Source organism: Sorex fumeus, unplaced genomic scaffold (assembly GCF_029834395.1).
Source record: "Sorex fumeus unplaced genomic scaffold, SorFum_2.1 ptg000128l, whole genome shotgun sequence".
Lineage (NCBI taxonomy): Eukaryota > Metazoa > Chordata > Mammalia > Eulipotyphla > Soricidae > Sorex > Sorex fumeus.
In genome coordinates this window covers 196,819-219,526 of record NW_026606185.1, presented here as the reverse complement: position 1 = coordinate 219,526, position 22,708 = coordinate 196,819, and the positions used below count along the sequence as shown (strand labels likewise).

The 22,708-nt window shown below is 63.5% G+C and overlaps 1 protein-coding gene across 1 annotated transcript; it reads left to right on the top strand.

Annotated features, from left to right (window-relative positions):
- The first annotated feature begins 1,274 nt into the window (after window positions 1-1,274).
- On the top strand, window positions 1,275-20,826 carry CDC42EP4 (CDC42 effector protein 4). The gene is made up of 2 exons (XM_056138203.1): window positions 1,275-1,360; window positions 18,402-20,826. Exon 2 carries the CDS (start codon window positions 18,490-18,492, stop codon window positions 19,612-19,614), a length of 1,125 nt encoding a protein of 374 aa, XP_055994178.1. The 5' UTR covers window positions 1,275-1,360; window positions 18,402-18,489; the 3' UTR covers window positions 19,615-20,826.
- The last annotated feature ends 1,882 nt before the right edge of the window (window positions 20,827-22,708 follow it).

Sequence of the window (22,708 nt, the reverse complement as noted above, 5' to 3'; positions counted from 1 at the left end):
GAGCTGGACTGGACGAAACCACGCAGGGCTGGTTACTGACTCCCCCCACACACACCTGCATATACCCTGGACCCTGGGCTGCATCCCTGGGGCTGTTGGGAGGAGCCTCAAAGGCAGAGCCCTGGATGTGGTGGAGAGGTGGCACCATAGAGTGACAGGGGCGGCGCGTGTGACAGATCTGTGATCTAAGCAGGAAAAGCAGCCCTCCCGCCCGTGCAGCGAGGACAAAGTACTAAAGGAGCCATAAAGGACACCACGAGTTAAAAACAGAGGGAAAGAGAGTGGGGGACGCAGGCCCCTTCTCCAGACGTTTGCTGCGACTGCCGGAGAGGTAGGTGGGGGGCGGGGGGTGGGGGAGGCCAACCGCTGGGCTCCAGGCGTGGGGGGGGGAACCGCCCCAAGGGACTGTTCAGGGGTCTCTAAGGAAGGCTAAGTCTGGGACCACCAACCGGGCAGCCAGCAGCCAGAGAACTGACTTCAACTCTGCACTGTCCGTCCACGAACCTGGTTCTCAGCCAGCGGCCATGGGAATGATTTTTCCATCACGGGGAGCCGCGCCTGGGAAAAGCCAGCCCAGGGCTGCTTCTGAGGGTCCAGGGCTGGAACTCAAACCTTCAACCTCCCGGCAGGAGCAGGCCGAAGCCCAGGAGCAGCTGGAAGCACGCGGGTGGGTTCTGAGGGGTAGTGTGGGAGGGAGGGAGTTTGCCTTGCATGTGGCCCACCCCCAGCTGGACCCCCTACTCCTGCAGAGGTCCCCAAGAGCACCCGCCAGGGGTGACCCCTGAGCAGATTTGGGGACAGTACTGGGGGTGCGGACCCCAAACCCAAAATAATAATAATAATAATAATAGAAGGGCTGAACCCGCCTGGGACTGGCCTGGAAAGCGGCTCCCTCGCCCCCACCTCTCCCCTCCGAGTGGTCCACAGACGGGGCGCCCCATCTTTCATCCTCCTGCATCCTGGGAGGCGCTGGACAGGCGGGCTGGGCACCGGCTATTGATTTCTGGCCTTGCCCGAAAGAAAGAGCCTTGGGGAGGAGGAGCGGGGGGCGGGGTGGGGGGCGCGCTAGCCCCCGGGACGGGGGTCCGGAGGCGCCGCGGATTCACGCTGGCCGCTGGCCCGGCCCTTCGGATTTGAACGTCGGAGGCCGAGCGGCCGGGCGCGGGGGCCCCGTGCCATTGGCTGCGGCCGCGCCGTGACGTCAGCGGGCGCGGGAGGAGCCCGCGAGGGGCGTGTCCGCGCCGCTGCTGCCCAGAAAACCCGAGCGAGCCGGGGACACAGTCGGCCGCAGACATGGGCCGCCCGAGCCCGCGCCGCGCCGCGCCCCCCGCGCCGGGCGCCCGCGCCCCCCGGGACCCAGGTAGGGGCCGGCGCGCGCGGCCTGCGGGGCGGGGGGCGCGCCGGAGTGGGAGGTTCGGGGAGGGGGCGCGCCGCTGGGTGTGTGTGTGTGTTGGGGGGGTGCTCGGACCCCCGTCTTGGGGCGTTGGGGGCGATCAAAGAGCCGCGTTCGCGCGCCGCGGACACGCCGGGAACCCCCGACGCGCACCCACCGCGCCCGGGTAGCCGCGCGGGGGGTACCCGAGCGCGTGCGGGGCGGCCCGAGGGCGGGTGGGGTCCCCGCGTGTCCGCGCAGCGCGGGTTGGAGGAGCAGGGGGAGGAGGCGGGGGGAGGAGGAGGAGCGGGAGGAGGGCGGCGGCGAGGCGGGCGCTGCCGGGGCTGCGACTCATTTTCCTCTTCCCGGGACTGGGCTCGGCTGGGCGGGCCCCGGGCGCCGCGGGGGGCGGGGACCGGTGGGGGCGGGGTGGGGGCGCCCGGGAACGGAAGGGGGTCGGGGGGCGTGTGTGCCGCGTGCTGGCCTGAGCGTGGACGCCGGGCGGCGGCGCGCGCGCGCGCGAGGGGCTTCCCATGGGGGGGGGTCCCCGCGAGGGGGGCGTGTGCGCGCGCGCGCGCGCCCAGAGTCGCTCGGCCCCGAGTCCCAACGGAATCCTCTGGCTGGGGTAGCCGGGGCGGGTGCCCGCGCCCCTCGGCCAGCGCTATTTTGGGGGGCCTAGGTAGGGAAGGGCTAAGAAACACGCCCCGCCCCGCCGCACCCCTGCCCTCGCCCCTGCGGGAGCGGCCCCGCCGCCCTCCCCCTGGCTGGGAGCGTCCTGGGGGGAGCGCGCGGGAGCGGCCCGCCGGGAGACGCGGCGCCGACGGGAGCGGCCGGTTAATGATTTAATGGCCTGCGACCGTCTGGGCCCCGGCCCGGCCCGGGACGCACCCCCGGGGCCGCGGGGCTGGGGGCTGCGGGCTGCGGCGGGGCGCGCGTCCCGGGGCGCACGGGCCCGGCGCGGGGGAGGGGAGCGAAGCGCGCTGCTAACTCAAACCAGATTCGGGCCGCTCCGCCCCGCCGGGGCAAGTTTGCTTTTTCCTTTTTTTTTTTTTTCTCTTTCTTTTTCCCTCCCTGGGAGAAGGGAGGCGCGTCCACTGCTTGCGCCCCGCCGCCTGTCACCCCTGGCCCAGTGGCCGGCGCCCGCGCCCCTCGGCTGGGGCCAGCGCGCCCCGTGTTGGCGCCCCTGGCCGAGTGGATGAAGGTGGAGGGCGGGGTGGGGGAGAGGGAAGCCCAGTCACCCCCGCCCGGCGCCCCCCTCTGAGCGGGCTGGGCTGCTAGAGGAGCCTCCCCGCCCCCCATCCTTGCCCCCAGCGGCCATCTGGACCCGAGACAGCTTTCCCCATCATAAACAATGAGGGGCCCCAGCCGGGAGCCAGGCTGGGTTTTGTAATAACTCCCCCCCCCCACTCCCCCCCTCTCCTAGGCGGGGGTGAAGGAGGGGACCACCAGCGGGCTGGACTGAATTTTAAGAGAACAAAGAGCCAGGCACAAAGGAAAGGGTTGGGGGGGGCCGATCTGGGGCCTCCCCCCAAAGACGTTGGTTGGACCAGGGCCCAGCCCGGCCGGTCCTCTGGGTGGCCCCAGGCGCCCGCCGCTGGGCGGGAAGGCGGCCCTGCTCCCCGCGGCCCAGGGCCAGCCGAGGGTGCCCGGGTGCCACGTGGGTTTCTCCTCCCGCAGCGCCTGCTCCAGGTCACCTGACCACGTGACTGACCCAGGAGTGGGGGTGACCTGCCCTGAACTTGGACTCTGTCCCCCAGCCCTGAGGACAGCTGTCTTTTTCCCACAAAGGGCTGGGGGGTGTGGCTCTGAGAACCTTCTCAGGGCGGCTGGGTGGGGGGCTGCGAAGTTGGGGAGGGGCGCGATCAAGGGGGCCTGCTCGCCAGAGGGGGCATTTGGGGATGTCTCAGACCCTCTGATGTGGGAAGGGGGTGCTGCGGTTTTCTGGGCCTCCCACGGTCTCCCCTCTTCCCCCCACTCCTGGGCTTCTACTGGGCTGATGTGGGGCTGCCCCGGTGGTCAGGTATGTGCCTGGTAAAATGTCAGTGGGGGTCCTGCGAGGCGATCCTGGCAGGGACCCCCCCCCCCAGTAGGGTCTGGCACGGGTGCTGGTCCCCTGCTGCTTCACAGCCGTCACCTTTGGAGGTGTGTGTGTGTGTGTGTGTGTGATTGAGAGTGATCAATACCTGGGCCCACGGACTCCTGTGGGCGTGGAAGGGTCAGTGGCCAGCTCCCAGGCGGCTGTTGACCCAGCTCCAAGGAGCGGCCCTTGGGGGAGGGAGGACGAGGAACCGGATCTGGGCCGATGCCTGGATAAGACTTGGGGGCGGAGGGAGGGGGGGGGGCGGGGAGGAGCTGGGCAGCCTGCCTGGAAGCTGACCTGCCCTACGGGCCTGTCCTCAACCTTGGGGACAGAGCTGGGCTCCCCACTGCTCGGGGCCTCTGGCCCGCCCGCACTGGACAGTACCTTGGGGGGCTCCCGGGAGGACAGGCCCCTGCCAGCCCTGACTGTGGCAAGGGAGCAAACTTGGGGATATGGGTGTGTACCAGAGCGAGTGTGTGTGAATGTGTGTGTGTGTATGTCTGTGTGTGTATCTGTATGTCATTTCTATGAGTGTGTGAATGTGTGTGTGCATGTAAGAGGAAATGTGTCTGTGGATGTGTGTGTGTGCATGTGAGAATGTGTGTCTGTGAATGCGTACATGTGAGTCTGTGTGTCTGTATGAATGTGTGTGTCTTTAAGTTCCTGCCTGCGTTTTGCTTGGGGTGCTGGTTGCATTGATATTCTGTGCAGATTGGTTCCGGGTCACACCCAGGGTGGACTTTCTCCCCACTGACCCCTCGCCTCTCTGTCCCATAGTGCTCGGGGCCAGCCCTGGTGAGGCTCAGGGCTTCCTGCTGGCTCTGTGTTCCGGCATCACTCCTGGTGGTGCTCAGGGGGACTCTATGGGATGCCGAGCTTCAAACCCGGGTTGGCCTCACGCAAGGCAAATGCCCTCCCCTCCCGGCTCTCGCTCAGGCCCAGCTCCTGCACTTTTGAGGTACAAGGCGGTGGCTGGGGGGCCGGGTGGGCGCTCAGGTCTCAGTAGGGCCCGGAAGTGAGGGGGTCCCCAAGCATCCTGGTGCTGACCTGTCTCCTTTGGGTCAGGTTCCCCCTTTCTCTTCCTCTCCTGGACCATTTTCTCCCACGGGACTTCCCTTTCGCCTGATTTTCCCCTGGTCCCCAGAGCTTGGTTCTGGGATGAGGGAGGGGGGTACCCAGGAGAAAGGCAGGAGGGAAGTTTTTTTTTCTTCGGGGGGGGTCTGTCTGGAGTCCTGAGGAGGTGAAGTCAGGCTTGAGGGGCTTGGCTGTGCTGGGACTTTCCCTGGGGATTCTAGTTTGTTTGCAGGGGGTGGGGGCACCTCCCCAGTCGCTCAGGGGCCATGCCCCAGGGGTGGTGGTACTGAGGCCTCCAGGGCCCTTGGTGCTGTGACTGAACTCAGAACCCCGGGCATGTCGGCTATGCCCCTGCTGAGCCCCCCGACTGTCCCCCCAGCTGCAGGGAGGCATTGAAACTCCAATTCTGTGCATCCTGAGGGCACACAAACCTCTGAGGGCTGAGTCTGAGGGCTGAGGCTGCCAGCCACTTTGTGCCCTCCCTGGTCCTCTTCACCTAGGAGAGGGCCAGGGTCCACTGCCTTATTGCCCTGGACTCTCCTTGGCCGCATCCGGTGCTGCTGTGTGTGTTGGGTGAATCATTGAACCTGGAGCCTGTTCTGTCGGCACACACCTGTGAGAGAGAGGGCTGTGCCTGCCACTGGTCACCTGCTGCATCCCGGCCAACCTGTGTGGTCATAGCGAAGCTGACTACTGCCCAGCTCACGGCCTCAGTGGCTGCCGGAGCCCATGGACAGAAGCGCTCTGGGGTCTTGGTGACATGTCTCAGCCAGGCTGTCCGTAGAGCCGTGGTGTGGCTTCTACCCCCGAGGGTCCCTGGGGTCAGCAGGCGGAAGTGCCGATTCTTCCAAGAGCCTGGGAATCTTCCCGAGAGCTTCGTGGCTTTGCAGCAGGAGCTTCTAGTTTGCTTTCCAGCCCCTCCACCATGGTCCCCAGAGCACTGAGCAGGGAGTAGGCCCCGAGCACTGAGCCAGGAGTAGCCCCATAGCACTTCTAGGGATGGCCCAGTAAATAGTAAATCTTGAAACCGGAAGCCTGCAGGGTCAGGGAGGGCGCACAGGGGGAGCGAGTGAGCCTGGCCGTAGGACCCCTGCTTCCATCTCCATGTGGACTGGTCTAGGGGTAGCCCCCGGTGACAACCTCCCCCCGCCCCCCCTGCCCAGCGGCACTGAGGCCTTAGAATAAATACAACAGATGGGGGAGGTTCTGCCGTGTTGTGTGTGGCCCAGGTCGTGAGAAATGCCCTGCTCTCACTTGGTAATTCTGAGCAACAGCTGAGTCTTGGATACCCTCCCCCAAACGCTCCTCCCACCCCCGAGATTTCCTCTGGGATGGGGAGTTTCCTAGAGATGCTTGTGGAACTGGGACTTTGTTTTTTTTTTTTTTTATTTTTTTGTTTTGTTTTGCTTTTTGGGTCACACATGGCGATGCACAGGGGTTACTCCTGGCTCTGCACTCAGGAGTTACTCCTGGTGGTGCTCAGGGGACCATATGGGATGCTGGGAATTGAACCCAGTTCGGCCGCATGCAAGGCAAACACCCTATCCGCTGTGCTATCTCTCCAGGCCCCGGAACCGGGATTTTGGAAAATGAAGAGCAGGAGAAAAGATTCACATCCTCAAATTGCATCTCATTGTGTTCATTATCCAGGGGCTGGGGAGGAAGGGGAGGGATAAGTGACCCCCCCCCCGCATGTGGCCACCCTGAGCCCCATCGGGCCCTCCAGGCGCCAGGGGTGACCCCTGAGCCCAGAGCCTAGAGTAAGCTCTGAGCACAGCCAAGCGCAGCCCCAAACTCAACCTCCCTCCACCCCCAAATAAATCAGTTTAAAATTGTTTGCATAGTATAAAGGGGTGTCTGGAGAGCTAGTCCAGTGCGGAAGATGTTTGCCTGGCAGGCGGCCAACTCTGGTCTCCAACTTCGTGTCCGGTTCCTCGGGTATGGCCCTGAGTGATCCCCGAGCACAGAGCCAGGAGTCAGCCCCAAGCACTGCGGGGTGAGGCCTCCAAACCAAAACCCAAGGTGAATCCATGTCATTGTTTAGCCAAGCAGCTCATGGCCACAAAAGGGATAATTTACAGAACACACAACCACAGAATAAACAACCCCACGACACATGACAAGAGATGCAGCGCATTTGTGGGACGAAGGCCCGCAGACGGGGGCTGTCTGAGAGGCCAGCGGCTCGGGGGTGATGACGGTTTCGATTAATCTGGTTCTTCTAAATGAGTTCATTGTTTCCTTTCAGTTCTGCTGTCATTGCATCGGGATTTCATTGGGAACTTAATAAAAGTTCGGAAAGTCTGTTTGGAAAGACCGATTCCCTTAGGGAAAAAAAACACCAAGGAGTTAAGATTTGGGGGTGTTATAGGGGCCAGAGCAATAGCACAGTGGGTAAGGCATTGCCTTGCATGCGGCCAACCCTGGTTCAATCCTTGGCATCCCATAGGGTTCCCTGAGCACCACCAGGAGGGATTCCTGAGTGCAGAGCCAGGGGTAACCCCTGTGCATCACCAGGTGTGACCCAAAAAAGCCAAAGAAGAGAAAAGGATTTTTTTTTTTTTTTGCCTTTTGGCACACCCAGCAATGCTCAGGGTTACTCCTGGCTCTGCACTTAGGAATTACTCCTGGCGGTGCTTGGGGGACCATATGGGATGCCGGGGATCGAACCCAGGTCGGCCGTGTGCAAGGCAAACGCCCTACCCGCTGTGCTATCACTCCGGCCCCAGAAAAGGATTTTTGTATGTTCCACACCTGGCAGTGCTCAGTGCTCAGGGCTCACTTGTGGTGCTCAGGGAACCATTTGTGGGGCCGGAGGTGGAACCAGGGCCATCCATGTGTAAGGCAAAAGGCATCTCTTCTGTATTACCTCTCTAAAGGTAAAGGTAACCAGGATATTTTAGAACAAAAAAGCTGGGGGGGGGGGTTGCCTAAAGTTGGGACTGGAGCGATAGTACCTCGGGGAGGGCACTTGCCTTGCCTGGGGTCAACCCAGTTTGGACCTCCTTCCCCAAATGGCACCCCGAGCCTGCCAGGAGTAAGCCCTGAGCACCACCAAATGTGGCCCCAAAACAAACACCAAAAAGACCCAAGGGGGGCTGTTTCCCTACTAGGAACTCTAACTATGTTTTATTTTATTTTTATTTATTTTTTGGCTTTTTGGGTCACACCCGGCAATGCTCAGGGCTTCCTCCTGGCTCTGCACTCAGGAATTACTCCTGGTGGTGCTCGAGGGACCATATGGGATGCTGGGAATCGAACCCAGATCAGTCGTGTGCAAGGCAAACGCCCTACCCGCTGTGCTATATCTCCAGCCCCTCAAACTATGTTTTAAACTGGACATTGTAGAGCAGGTAGGGAAAAGGAGCCCTCTGGAGCCAGGAGGAGGACTGGAAATAGGCCTGGGGCTGAGTGGGTGTTTCTAGAAGGCCGGCTGTCTGCTGAAGGTAGGCTTGAGTGCTTTCCTTGTTCACCCTTGGAGGAATCCGTGATGCCCCGCGATCTTAGAAGCCACCGCTATTTCTGGCTCGGGGTTTCCTTCTAGAAGGTCTCTGGGTAGTTTTTGTTTTGTGTGGGGACCACACCTTGGCGATGCTCAGGCCTGTTGCCTGGCTCTGCCGCCTCGGGGCTCACTCCTGGCCGGCCGGGATGCCAGGGATCGAACCCGGGTCGGCCGTATGCAAGGCGGGCTCCCTTCCTGCTGTGCTATGGCTACAGCCTCTCTCTCTGAGTAGTTCTTCATCACATCACCTGGCAGCTTTAGAAGTGTCTGCCAGAATCTTGGGAGCAGGGAAGGCCATGGATTGATTTCGTGATAGGAAGCCAGAAACCAGAGCACCATTTGACGGAGGGTGCTGGCAGTCGTTCCCGTGGGTAGATGCGTGTGTGAGGTACTTGCCCACAGAGGTGCCAAGCAGAATGCCCTGCCTTTTCAGGTGCTCATTTGGAGAAGTGGCATAGAATCTTGGTAACTTACTGCTTTCCACCAGATTCCCCCCACCCCAATGAAAGACCGCTTTTTGGGTCACACTTGGCGATGCACAGGGGTTACTCCTGGCTTTGCACTCAAGAATTACTCCTGGCGGTGCTCAGGGGACCACATGGGATGCTGGGGATCAAACCCAGATCGGCTGCGTGCAAGGCAAACACCCTACCTAACCCGCTGTACTATCACTCCAGCCCCAGCACATAAATTTTTTAACGTTTATCCTTCTCAGTAATTCACAGAAATGCAGATGACCGGGGTGAGGGCGGGGAGGGGAACAGGTCTTGGTTGTTCTTGTGTTGTTGGTCCTGACTTAAGAAAAAGGTCCTTTCTGTCTTGGTGGGTAACTCGGAGTTAACCGTAGCTGTAGCTGACTCTAAGATACAGAAAGTCTGGAGTGATAATCAAGCAGGGAGGGCGTTGGCTTTGCACGGTGCTGACCTGGGCCCCGTCTCCAGCACCCCATCTGGTTCCTCCCCCGCCCCCTTCTCCACCAGGAGTGAGCCCTGAGCTCTGCCGGGTGTGATCCCCAAGCTCCTCCCACCCCAGAGGAGAGAGTCGCGTCTCTCTCTCTCTCACAAGCACGTCCCCTCCACCGGAAATCGTCCTGGACTTGCCCAGACTCCGCTGCAAGGAGACTTGTCAAAGTTCCAGCAGATCTGATGACGCATTCCTCAGGGGCCCTGCATGTACCATTGAGGCTCTCGGGGACAGAATCTAAAGTGATGTAGCACCGTTTATATTGACACGTGGACCTGTTCAGCCTGCCGGGAACAGTGTGGAACCGCCGTGGGGGGCAGAGAGGAAGTGAGGGGTGAGTGCCCCAGCGGTGGCGGCATCTCTCAGGCAACTGATGTGCTTCGTAGCTCCCTTAGAGCAGGCTGTGGAGCTGGCACAGTGGAGAGGGCACTCGCCTGGCGTGCTGGTGGCCTGGGTTTCATCTCCGGGTGCCCCTGATGGTCCCAGGTGCGATCCCTGAGCCGGAAATAAGCCCTGAGCACAGCCAGATACGGCCCAACCCCCCCCTACAATAATATCGAATGAAAGAGGGGCTGCAAAGATGGTTCAGTGACCTCCAGGAGGCCCAGGTACGATCCCTGCACCGCCTGGTCCCCTGGGGACTGCCGGGAGTGAGCCCCCTGCACTCAGCCAGGGGTGGCACCGGAATCAAGAGGGAAGGATACAAGTGGCCGGGAAGGCATTACTAAGCATTTTTATCTTTTCTGCGTATATTCAGCACTGTGGGCTGGAGCGATAGCACAGCGGTAGGGCGTTCGCCTTACACGCGGCCAACATGGCCGACCCGAGTTCGATTCCTCCACCCCTCTCGGAGAGCCCGGCAAGCTACCAAGAGTATTCAATATGCCAGACACAGTAACAACAAAGTCTCCAATGGAGACGTTACTGGGCCCGCTCGAGCAAAATCGACGATCAACGGGAGGGCCTTTACCTTTACCTTTTTATTCAGCACTGTGGGGCTGCCAGTCACTGACTCACCAGGGCGCCCCGGGGGCGCAGGATCCTGAGGGGACTCTCGTTCTCTGCAGGACACTCGGGACCCCCAGTGTCCCGCTCGTGTCGGACTCCCCACTCCCCCGGGCCTGGACCATGGGGTCCGTGCCTGGTTCGGACCCAGAGGCTGCTGTGGGCCGCACTGGTGGTTCCGTGAGCCGCGAGTCAGCACCCCGTTCTGGCAGCCTGGCGCCCCAGAACCTCCAGGTAGGGGGTGGGGGCCCTGACTCACACCCCGACCCCCCAGTGGCGGGGTCTGCAGGACAGGGGCCCTCGGAGGGAGCAGCCCCAGCTCCCCTAGGCTCCAGGGTCTTTGCCAACCAGCTTCCTGGTCCGTCCTGCCGCTGCTCCGGGTCCCCGACATGCCCTCGGAGAGGAAGCCTGGTGTCTGAGGGCTCAGAGCAGCCAGTGGAGGGAGCACGCACTAACCCTGCTCCCACCCGAGCCTCAGTTTCCCCAGTAGCACAGGGCAGCTGTCTAACATGCTCTGGGCGGGGCTGGGGATGGTGCCCACTGTGCCTGGAGCCCTGGGGTGCCCCTCACCCCTTCTTGTTCTCTCTGCACCCCAGGGAGAGCTGGGCATGTTGGTGGGGGGTGGGGTGTGGACTCTCCCCCCTCCCCGTGGGGCCAGGGCTCCTGTGGGCGTTCCCAGTGGAGGCAGCTTTTCAGGGCAGTGCCAGCCGGAGTGGGTGGCTGAGCAGGTGGGGGCGGGTCCTTATCAGGAAGCAGCTGTTGGGGACGAGTCCTGCCAGGGGGGGCGGGAGGGGCCTAATCTCACACCCCCCCAACACCTGGTGGTTAGTGATTACCCACTTTGCCCTCCCAGACGCTTGGGAATTAAAGGACCCAGTAGTGCAGCCGACGGGGCTTGGGGGACAGGCTGTAGAGCCTCTCCTGAGCGGGGTGGGGGGAGGTGAGCTGGGGTCGGGGGAGGCACGGGGGTCGCCATAAACCTGCCCCTCCCCCGTAGGGGGGCTTTAAACTGGTGTTCAAAGGAAAGTCTCGTCCTTAAGCCTTTGATGTGCAGGGGTGGCAAAAGCATCTGGTCCCACTCAAGCCCTCCTCCCTGCCGCGCCCCTCCAGGGCCTCTCGGCCAGCCAGTGTCCGCCACTTCAGGTCAGCCGTAGACGTTGTGTTTCCTCCAGCCTCCGCTGTCTGTCCCTTCCTCGCCCTGCCCCGGGCTGGCCTCTTGCTCTGCCTGGCCTCTTCCTTCCCTCTGGGTTCCAGGTGCTGACCCTGAGCTTTGTGGGGGAGGGCCACCCTCCCCCCCAGGGGACGGCCAGGGAAACCCCTCATGATGGACGCCATCCGTCATCGGCTCAGAGGCCGAGCGATGGTCCAGCGGGGAGGGTACTTGCTTTGCACGCAGTTGGAATCCGGGTTCGATCTCCAGTAGCGTCCTCCGAGCACCGCCAGGAGTGATCCCTGAGCCCAGAGCCAGGGGTAAGTAAGTCCTGAGCATCACTGGGTGTGCCCCCTCCCCCCTAAAAGAGAAATACTGTCTTGGGCAGCTTTGTCCCAGCCTTCAAGGGCCCCTACACTCCCGGTGCTTCCTAGTTCCCCAGCTCCTGGGCCACTTGGAATTGGGCCCCTCCCTCGGTGCAGGGGGAACCAGATGCAGATGGCCCGGCCTGGCACTGGGCACAGTCACCTGTGTTATCTGCAAGGACCTTCAGATGGGAATTTGGTGCCCTGGGCTTGGGCACGTGGCCGCTCACCAGCCCCAGGACCTTTGACAAGTCTTTCTCCTGCCTAAGGGCACCCCAGCCCTTTCTTCCTGTCCTGAAGCCTCGAGCTGTCCTGCTGTGATTTTCATAGTGAACTCACTGGGGGGGTTGGGGGGGGTGGTGAGGAAGCGGAACTTCTGTGTAGATTTTGTTTTTTCCTTTAAAAGAAGGAAAACAGACTGGAGAGAGAGTAGCCCGGGGTTCAGGTGCTTGCAGTGCACGCAGCTGTTTCTGGTTTGATCCCCAACAACCCCCCCCCCACACACACAGGGCCCCCCTCACTGCCGGGAGTGATCCCTGAGCACCACCAGCTGAGATCCCACAGCCCGCCCATCAGCCCCCCAAGAGAAGGGAGATTCAGATCTGTTGATTGGCTTTTTCCATTCCATGACCCTGTAACCTCCTCTCTCGTTCTCGCCCTCACGTTTCTCCAATTAAATCTCTTTTTAAAAATTACTTTGATGGGCCGGAGCGATAGTACAGTGGGGAGGGTGTTTGCCTTGCACACAGCCAACCTGGGTTCGATCCCCAGCATCCCATAGGGTCCCCCAAGCACCACCAGGAGTGATTCCTGAGGGCAGAGCCAGGGGTAACCCCTGAGCATCACTAAGTGTGACCCTCCCCCCCCAAAAAATTACTTTGATTCACAGACACACACACAAACACACACACACACACAATCCACAAAAAAATCCCACAAAAATAAAAAACATAGCCACAAGTGAATGGTGTTTGCCGGGGGGGGGGGGGGGGGTGCAGGGAGGGATGGGGTCTGGGCTGGACAGGTCAGCTCTGCCACCCAGCACGGCTGCTCAGTCCAGCGGCACTGGAGAGCTCGGAGCCACACGAAGTGGTGCTGGGAATTGAACTTGGGGTCTTACGCTTGTCCTCTTCCCCCCTCACCCCTGCACTAGCTCCCTGACTCCTTTTGTTTGGGGAGGGGGGGCTCAGCTGGCTGCTGCCCTCAGAGGCCACTCCTGACTGGGAGGCTTGGGGGCACCCACAGTGCCGGAGACGGAACCCAGGCCTCCTGCATGCCCTGCGCTGCTCTGCCCACTGAGCCATCTCCCCGGCCCTCCTCCTGCCCAGCTGTTGGAGTGAACAGGCCGTGCCTGTGTGAGAATCAGGCCGTGGCCTGCATCCATGGCCTGGGACAAGGCCTGGTGTGGCTCCTCACACCTCTGTGGGTGTTGTCAGAAGATGTTTGACACGAATCCATCCCAAGGCTTGCTGAGGCTGGAACCACGCCCCGCTCACCTTTCCCGAGGTTTTCTGCGTTTTTTGGTTTGTTTTTGCTTTTTGGGATACACCCAGCGATGCTCAGGGGTTCCTCCTGGCTCTGCACTCAGGAATTACTCCTGGCGGTGCTCTGGGGGACCCTGTGAGATGCTGGAAATCGAACCTGGGTCAGCCGCGTGCAGGGCCAACGCCCTACCCAGTGTGCTATGGCTCCAGCCCCTTGCTGAAGTTTTAACTCCGGCGGTGCAGGCGCTTCTCCACCTCCGGGAACACGTGAGCACTGCCGGCAGGGAGAGATTTCGCCTTGACTTGGCCCTGGCCCCTGGGGTGGGCAACGCCTCTGTCGTCACTCACCCGCAGTCCCCCCTGCTCGCCCCTGGGCATGACAGGCTCTCGCTTTCCTGGGCCTTCTGCCTCCTTATCTGTGGGATCAGGCTGGGATGGGGCCAGACAGCCCCAGGCCTCTGTCCATGGCGCCGGGCTCCTTGCTAGGCTGCAGCCTCCGTCTGTCCGTCTTGTGGACACACGGGACAGCCTCTCCTTGAGTTCTTTCTCTTGGGGAGACATGGTCACAGCCCAGGGAGAGAGGCGGCCCCCACCCCCGGGCAGGGGTGGCCCCCTGGGGGCCCCCTTTGATTCCGCCCTTTCTGTCCTTCCTATGTCTCTGTCCCCCCGACCTCCTGTAAGAGAGCGTCCCTCTCTGTCCTTCTCCTGAGCCACTGCCCCCCGCCCGGCCCTTGTGCGTGGGCCTTGTTTTGGGGGCCGCACCAGGCAGTGCTCAGGGCTCTGTGCTCTGCGGTCAGTCCGGGCAGAGCAGGCGGTGCTAATCGCAGAACCCAGGGTGGCCACATGCCAGGGAAGCACCTGACCCGCCGTCCCATGCCCAGCCTGTCCCAGGTGCTTGAAACCACACCAGGCCCCGAGTGGATTCCTGCTGTGGGCCTCACAGCCAGACTTCCTGCGCGGGAGCACTTCCTGCTTGAGAGCACTTTATTCAGGAGCACTTCCTGCTCTGGGAGCACTTCGAGGGCCACCTCGGACACCCGGGTCACTCTCCTGGCTCTTACCTGGTCTCCCAGGTGTCCGACCCTCAGGTTTCATTCTGTCCCGGTCACCATGGCATTCCCGCTCTGGGCACGCTTCTCCCCGCATCTCCCCTCAGCCGGGATGGCCTCGATGAACCCCACCCTCTGCCCTCTGTCGTCAGTTACCAGCTCCCTGAGCCCTTTCTTTGTCGGGGCACCCTCCTACTTGCTCCCCACAGGGCCCTCTGACCCGGAGGTCTGACCCTCCCAGGAGGGGTGCAGGGCTTAGCCCATTGTTTTCACTGTTGGTCCCCAGAACCCGGCTGTGCAGGCGGGTGTGGGTAGGGGTGCAGCAAGTAGGGGATCATAGGGCAGGGAGGAGGAGCCAGTTTCCGGCCCCCCTTCTGTGGGTGCCGCAGGGCTGGGGGCTGCTGGCCGGGAATTGAGCAGAGAGGGGGGGTGCAGAGCCTTGTGGGTGCCGACCACGGCCAGCAGGAGAGGGGGTGCCCGCCGGGAAGCCCCACAAGGGCTGGCTGGTGTGGGACGGGGGGACGGCCAGAAGGTCGCCGTCTCTGCTGCCGCCCCCCGCCCCCGGCAGTGATTGATGGGGTCATGGTGGGGGACCCTGGGCTCCGTGGTGGCTCAGTGGTCCACGTGGCCACAGGGCGGAAGCAGAGGGTCAGGGAGAAGCGCCAGCCGCGGCCCCGCTTTCCTGGGCTTGGCCAGCAGAGTGGGATGTGGTTTCCGGGGTGGGGTGGGGTGTCCAGGCTGGGCGCTGTGGGCGCGGCTGCCCGTGGTCAGGACTCCTGTTTTAGCCGCTTTCCCAGAGCTGAGTCACAGCGCCAGTAAGGCCCACCCCTGCCCCCACGCCCACAGCCCCATGGCCCCGGCCTCTCGTCCCCCAGACTGGCCGGGGCACCTGCTTCGGGTCCCACCGCAGCTGACCTCAGTTCCATCCCCAGGACTGACCGCAGCATCACCAAAAGTAACCCCCGAGGACGGACAGTTTACTGGGGAGGGCGCCTGCCTTGTCCACAGCCGGCTAATCGGGTCCCCTGAGCCCAGAGGCAGGAGTAAGCCCTGAGCACCACCAGGTGTGGCCCAAATAGAAATAACAATGAGAATGAGAATAATAATAATAACAACTGGTGAGCACAGAGTCTGGAGCCAGCCCTGAGCACTGCTGGGGGAAGCCCAACCCCTTCCCCACAAAAAAAAATCACGCGGGCACCATGACACCAACAGCTGCAACAACATCTGTGGACCCCCCTGCAGCCTGGCTGTGACCTTGGGACCCCGGAGCTCAGACTCAGCCCTGCCCCCAACTCTGCTCCGGGTCCCCATGTTCCTTCAGCCCCTCCACACGGTGTGACAGATGGTTTGGTCCCACCCCCAGCCCCAGCCTCAGTCCCAGCCCAGGGAGCAGATGTCCCAGGCAGAGCAGTTATGGAGGGGTGGGGACCCCACGGGAGCCTGGGGGTCCCGGGCTGGAGAGGACAGGGGTGGTAAGGAGGATCAAGCTGTGGTGGGTACTATGTGCTATGTCCCTCTCGTCCCGTCCCAGGGGGGATGGGGATGTGGGGAAGGGTGGGAGCCCTCCTCCTCCCGGCCCTCTGGAATCCCGGCCCTGGTCGCTACCCTAAGGGGCCTGAAGTTTACAAGGGGGCCTGGGTTCCTGCCTCCCCCGCCGGTTGGATTCCGTCGTTCTGGCCCTCTCCACCCCCCTCTGCCTCACGTGTGTCCGCGGGCACGTCTGACCCCTGATTGGCAGCTGACACGTCTGGACTTGCCGGGGGTTTTCCCGGCTGGCCCAGGGACGCTGCTGCTGCCGCCGCTGCGTAGGTGGAGGCCACGGGGAGGGGTGCCGGAGGTGGGGGGGGGGGGTGGCGTGGAGATTCCAGGAAGCAGGCCCCTCCTTCGGGTGGCTGCCTGTGGGCGGGGCACCTGGTGGGACGTGGTCACTCGCCACCTCGCGGCCACCTGGACAGGCGCGGGCCTGCGTCCAAGCCCTGCCCTGCGCCTGCAAACTTCAGCCTGGAGGGAAACGTGCCTTCTGCAAATCTCTTCCCACCATCCCAGGCTTGCGGGCGGGCACAAAGGGCCATGCCATCCTTTTTTCTTTTTTCCTTGACATTTTGGGTCACACCGCGTGATGCACAGGGGTTCTCTGGCTTTGCGCTCAGGAATTACTCCTGGCAGTGCTCGGAGGACCCTATGGGATGCTCGGAATCGAACCCGGGTCAGCCGCGTGCAAGGCAGATGCCCTCCCCGCTGTGCTATTGCTCCAGCCCCGTCGTGCCATTCTTGCCACTCTTTCTCAGTGCTGGCAGAACCCAGGAAGACCCTCTCCCAAGAGCCCAACTGGGCTGCTTTCCTTCCACAGTTTGGCCTCAGAGCACATGACTGGCCCAGGGCTTCCGTTGTCAGCTCCCCCTTGGAACCCCGGCGAGGGAAGGACACTCAGACCTGAGCTTTGTGTGTCTCTGATCGAGCAAACTCCAACTCCCGGGCCCTATCTGGCCCCCCACTTGATTGTATAAATAACGTTTTATTGGGGCACAGCATGGCTCGTGGCCGGCGGTGTTCGACCACTGCTTTTGTGCCCTCGTGCTTGATCTCCGGGCCACAGAGCTAGTGCAGTGGGCAGAGTGTTCGCCTTGCTCACAGCCAACCCGGGTTTGAGCTCCAGCTCCCCAGATCCTAGCCCGCCAGGAGGGATCCCTGTGTGCGGAGCCAGGAGTCAGCCCTGAAACTCGCCAGGTGTGTGGCCCCAACACAAAACCTAAACCGAAGCAAGATGGATCTTCGCTCAGGAGCTGAGATCTTTATGGGAGGCGTCGGCCGGTCCCCGCCAGGCAGTTCACTTGTCGCGTTGTTCAGGGGTTGGAGCCTGGGGTGTCGGCAGTGGGGAGGTTCAGGCCAGGGCTTGGTGGGAGGAGAGTGAGGGGGGAACCCGCCGCCCCCCTCAGCGCCATTCTGGGACGTTCTCCTGCGGCTCTGAACCCAGGTCACCTGTGTGGCTGGTGCCCCAAACCCGGCTGCCACTGCCTTTTCCAGATAACTGCGGGAGGGATGCAGGAGGGACCCCTGGCTGATGGGAGAAACCGGCAGACTTGGGAATGGCGGTCCTCCGTCTGGACGTGGGCAGCTAGACAGGGACAGCGGGTTAGAAGCCCAGGTTAAAGCCCGGGGGCTGTGCAGGTAGAAGGGGAGACACTCAGGGTGTGAGGTTGGGGGCCCAGCATGGGTATGCGGGGTTCAGTGAATAGGTCCCTCGGAACCTTCTAGAAGCTTCTAGACCTTCTGGAAGCTTCTAGATGGGTGGGATTAGGAGACTGGCTGCAGAGAATGATGTCGCTGAAGGTGTGGGGAGAGGAAGGGACGTCAGAGATGCTGGGGTGGCGGGGGCTACGGCCTGGAGGATCCCCCGCCTCCAGGCTCAGTACAGCCCTGGGGTGCTGGGAAATGGGTCTAGGGAGCTGAGCAGAGTGCAGGGGTCCAATGGAGCCAGGGTTTGTACGGGGGAGGTTCGGTTTTAGCTCAGAGGTGAGTGGAGAACCGGAAGGAGGTGACAGCACGTGGCCCAGGTCTGCACTAGGGGACTGGGGGTGGGGGTGGGGGTGGGGGCAGGACTGGCTTGGTCCCAGCACAGAGCTTCACCGCGGCCCCCAGGCCTGCAGATGGAGGGAGGGAGGGAGGGAAGGAAGGAGGGGGCTCTCGGGGTCTCCTGGCTCTTTGCCCTTGGCTGCCCTGAAAAGCTTCACCAAGAGGGGCGTGGGTGGGGGGGGTGTCACTGAGCTTTCCAGCCCGGCCTCAGGGCTGGGGTGTGGGTGTCCTCGGCACTGAGACCCGATACAGGCCCCCACCCGGCGGGGCCCGGAAAGCCGGGGAGCTGGTTCTGTGGGTCCCGCCGCCCCGCCCCACCCGGTGCCTGATTCAGAAGTGGAACTGGAGGCCCGGGCCGGGCCGCCTCCCTGCCCCCCCCCGCCCCCCCCCTCCCTGCCAGGACAGTGACTCAGGTTAGTCTCCCCTGCCCGGATTGAGGTCAGGCGACAGGAAGAAATTGAGGGGTGTCGCCAGCCTGGCTGCTGTCCGGGGCCAGCGTCTCCGTCTGGTCTCGGGGTGCTTGACTGCGGGCTCGGGCGCCCCCGGGCTCCGGGTGGGGGTGGCGGGGAGGAGAGGGGGGATTGGTCGGGGCTCGTCCAGACCCAGAGGGAGGCCCTGCCCCTGAGCCTACACTGGGCTGGCCGACACACTCTGCCAGGGCCGTACAGGCCCCATCAGCGGGTGGGGGCAGGGGGTGGCTCCTCGGCCTTCTAGCCCTGGACAGCCATGTGGGGTGGACAGTCACCCGCTTAACCCTGTGCCCTCTGCTTCCCCCCTGCAGGCCTGTGACCACCTCACCCGCCGTCCCCGCCGATCCCGCGTCTGATTCCCGCGGGCCGGGCCTAGGACCCCCGCCACCACCCTCCACCATGCCCATCCTCAAGCAGCTGGTGTCCGGCTCGGTCCACTCCAAGCGCCGCTCACGGGTGGACCTGACGGCCGAGATGATCAGCGCCCCGCTGGGTGACTTCCGCCACACCATGCACGTGGGCCGCGCGGGCGACGCCTTCGGGGACACGTCCTTCCTCAACAGCAAGGCCGGCGAGCTGGACGCCGAGTCGCTGGACGAGCCGCCGGCGGCCGCGGCCCCCGCCAAGCGCGGCCTGCTGTCCCGCAAGTTCCGGGGCAGCAAGCGGTCGCAGTCAGTGACCCGGGGCGAGCGCGAGCAGAGGGACGTGCTGGGCTCCCTGCGTGACTCGGCACTGTTCGTCAAGAACGCCATGTCCCTGCCGCAGCTCAACGACAAGGAGGCGGCCGAGCGCGGGACCGGCAAGCTGCCCAAGAGCCTGTCCAACAGCCCCGTGAAGAAGGCGGGCGGCGAGGGCGGCCAGGAGGAGGTGGCGGCGGCGGCAGCAGTGGCCGCAGGGGCCCTCGACGGGGCGGCCCGCAGGAACGGGGCTGCCAGCCCGGGCCTGGCCGACGCCCTCCTGGATGAGCAGGCCTTCGGGGACCTGACCGAGCTGCCTGTGGTGCCCAGGGCTGGCCACGGGCTGAAACACGCCGAGTCCGTGCTGTCCTTCCACATCGACCTGGGCCCGTCCATGCTGGGTGACGTCCTCAGCATCATGGACAAGGACGAGTGGGACCCGGAGGGGGAGGAGGAGGACGGCGGCTACCACGATGGCGGCTACCGCGAGGAGGAGGACGAGGAGGAGGAGGACGCCGCGCCCCTGGGCCGGCCCCCCGGGCATGCCCCGATGGCCACCTTGGGGTCCCCTGCCCCAGCCAGGTCCGGGGGCCAGGCAGGCGGCCCTGACCGGCTCCCACCGCCCGCCCAGGCGGTGCAGGAGGAGGGGTGGGGGGCGGCGGCCCCCAGCCCCGGCTCGGCCCGCAGCCTGGGCAGCCGCACCACGCGGGACAGCAGCTCCCTGTCCAGCTGCACGTCGGGCATCCTGGAGGAGCGCAGTCCGGCCAGCCGCGGCCCCCTCCCCCGGCAGCCCGACAAGGAATTTTCCTTCATGGACGAGGAGGAGGAAGACGAGATCCGGGTGTGAGGCCCGCGGCCGCCCCCAAGTCCCCCACCACCGGCCACTTCCTGCCCCCTCCACCCTGCGGAAGGACAGAGTTGGCCACCCCTCGGGGGGCCCCGTGGAGGAGTTGGGGGCCCCCACAGCACGGGCCACTCTCCCCTCGTGCCCAGACAGGGGTCCCCTTCCCTCTCCTGCCCACCGGTCCCCCTCCCTGGCTTCCGAGGACCCTCGGGGGAAGGCGGGGGGGGGGGTGGGAGGAAGGGGGGTCGCCCTCCTGGAGCCCCCATGGGCATTAGGGACCCTTCACTGTACCCCCTCTTCGGGGAGGGGCGGGAACCAGACAGGAACAGAAGGGCCTGGACTTGGTGGGTTTTCCAGAAGGGCCCGGGGAGGGGGGGTGTCCAGGGAGCAGGCGGGCGCCTTCCACCCCCCACCCTGGTGGTTCGCCCTGTCCTTCCCTCGTAGGGCTCAGCCCTTTCAGAGCAATACTGGGGACAGTTGAGAGCCGGGCACCAAGTCTTGGCCACGAGGTTTAGCTAGCAGGTAGCAGGCTCCTGTCGCCCTGTTGCAGGGGGGCCCGAGGACCCCCCAGAACCACCGTGCTCCTTAGGCGGGTCGACCTTTTATTTGCAACTCGGGGGGGGGTGCCCGCCCCCAGCCGTCCGTAAAGGAGGTTGCTGGTCCTGAGTGTTTGGGAAAATCATTTAAAAAAAACAAAACAGAAACCCTGGCAGTTCCCGGGGATGAGAGGGCCTTTGTGAGGGCCACCCGCCCCGCCAGCCTCCCCCCTGCCACTTCCTCCTCCCTTCCCAGGCCCCAGGGACGGGGTTCTGGCTTAGCAGCACAACAAAGCCCCTGTCCAGACGCAGGGGCCCCCTCGAATGGCGACAGGGAGACTCTGGCTCTTCCCAACTGGACCGTGTCACCACCCCCTGGAAGCCCGCCCTCAGGGAGTGAGCAGAAGGGGGGGTGTGAGCTGGGGGGGGCTGCAAATGGGAACCAGCTGGCCCTGTGGCTGGCCGACCACGTGACAGCGACCCCCCACCTCGTCCTGGATCCCAGAGCCCCTCTGGGGCTCTCTCTGCACAGCCCCACTACGGTGGGGGGCGGGGCCAGACTCGGAAGGGGCGGGGTGGCCCCACCAGCTTCCCCCAAACCAGTTCCAGATTCTGAACAGTGTATATTTTTTCAAAATCTTGATAAAACAGCAAAGAGACATTAAAAAGCACTGTAGCACGTCTGGTGTCCGGCTCTGCTTCTGGGCGGGGGAGGGAGCACGGGGCAGGGGCTGGAAGGGAGGAGCAGGGTGGGGTTCTAGGGGGCTGCCAGGGGGACTGAGGTGGCTTCTCTGCCGCCTCGGGACCCTCCTGTGCCCGCCTGCCTGGACAGCCCCCAGCTCCTGCCCCAGCATCGTGGGCTCTTGCAAAGGGGGTACGGTTTCTGCTTCCCAACCATGAGCTGGCCAGCTAAGCTCCCGCTGACCGGCGAGAGGCCCTGGCCCTGTTCAGGGACCCCGTGACGCTGTGTCCCCTGCCTCCCATCTGCTGGCCAACGCCCCTGCACACCCCCTTCCCCGCCGTGGCTGCACTCCCGGAATCCACTTCCTCTCCCCAGCATCCGGGAGACGCATGGGCTTTAAAATTCCTCTTCCTGGGAGGCGACCCAAGCCTGGGTCTGTCCCCTGTTGCCACCTGACAGCCGTGGCCAAGTTAGGGCCTGACCAGCGGTGACCCCAAAGGCCAGGGGTGGGGGAGGGGGGTGGGACCAACGCCCACAGTCACCGCCCCCCACCGGCCTCTACATTAACCTGCAGGGTTGGGGGGCCAGGCTGCTCTCTGGGTTATCATGTCGGGGAGCCCCTCGGGTACTGGGAGGGATGCAAGGGTGCCCCCATGAGAAGGACACGCCCACCCCACGCCCCATCTGCCGACTGGGCACTGCTGCTTCCTGTAAAGGGGGCGCTGAGGGAAGCCAGGCAGACACAGACCATTTGGGATGGGGGGTGCGCAGCCGAGCAGGGGGCACGGGTGGAAGGAGCTTGGCCGTCCACCTGGTGCCCAGTGGGGCCTGGACAGCCTCCTCCCTCATCAACTTCCACCCGACACCTACAGGCCGGTCCAGAGTCTTCCCTGATTGGACAGGGGCGGGGAGGGGCCTCCTCTCTGCCCTTTGACCTCTGAGGCTCTTCCAGGAACCTCAGCCCCCACAGCTTCACCCAGGACACCTCCCTCCGGGCCACCGACCTCCCGCAACTCAGAAGCCGGAGCTGGCAGCTTTCAGGTTGCATTGGGGGTGGGCACACCTGGGGTTCGCGGGGTCTACCTCCGGCCTTATGCACCTGGGCCACCCCCAGCCCCTGCCCCCTGGCCTCTCTCTGGCGCGTCCCAGAAACAGTCTCTCATTCTGCTTGTGCAGCCGAGGGCTCTCGCCTCACCCAGCAGGGCCTGCCTGCGCTGCCATGGATTCTGCCCGGGCCAGATTAACACCTGCGGGCGCCGCTGAGACCCCAAGGATGTGTCCGGGCCCCCCAGCGCCCGCCCCTCCCCGCCAGGGCTCTGCCCATGGGCACCCACTGCACTGACTAGCACGTGATGGGGCTGGTCTGAGGCCATCTCAGCCTTTCTGTGAGGGGCATCCATCCACGTGACCCCTTTTTTCAGAGGACAACACAGGGGGCCAGAGTTGGGGACCCCTGGACCCAGAGGGTGCGAGGGCGCAGGGGCTGAGAGCAGGGTCCACGTTGGAACCTGCAGTGACCACTCTGGGCAGTGCCGTCCACGGAGAGGCCAGTGATGGACTCAGTTGGGCGTGCATGGGACTGCGTGATTAAGAAGAGGTAGTGTGTTTGTGCGTGTGTATGTGTATCTGTGTATCTGTGTTTACGTCTGTGTGTGAGTCTCTATGTGTCTGCCTGTGTCTGTGTGTCTGTGTGTGTGCGTGTGTCTGTGTATGTGTGTGTCTGTGTGTCTCTGTGTGCCTGTGTGCGTCTGTGTGTCTGTGTCTCTGTGTCTGTGTGTGTCTGTGTGTGCGCATTAGTGTGTTTCCAGTTGCTGAGTGAGTATCCACACCCAGCAGTGCTCAGGGAAGACTCCTGGCTCTGCACTCAGGGATCACTCCT

What these genes read in the sequence shown, in the direction of transcription:
- CDC42EP4 (XM_056138203.1), top strand. Translation starts at nt 18,490, where the DNA reads ATGCCCATCCTCAAGCAGCTGGTGTCCGGCTCGGTCCACTCCAAGCGC.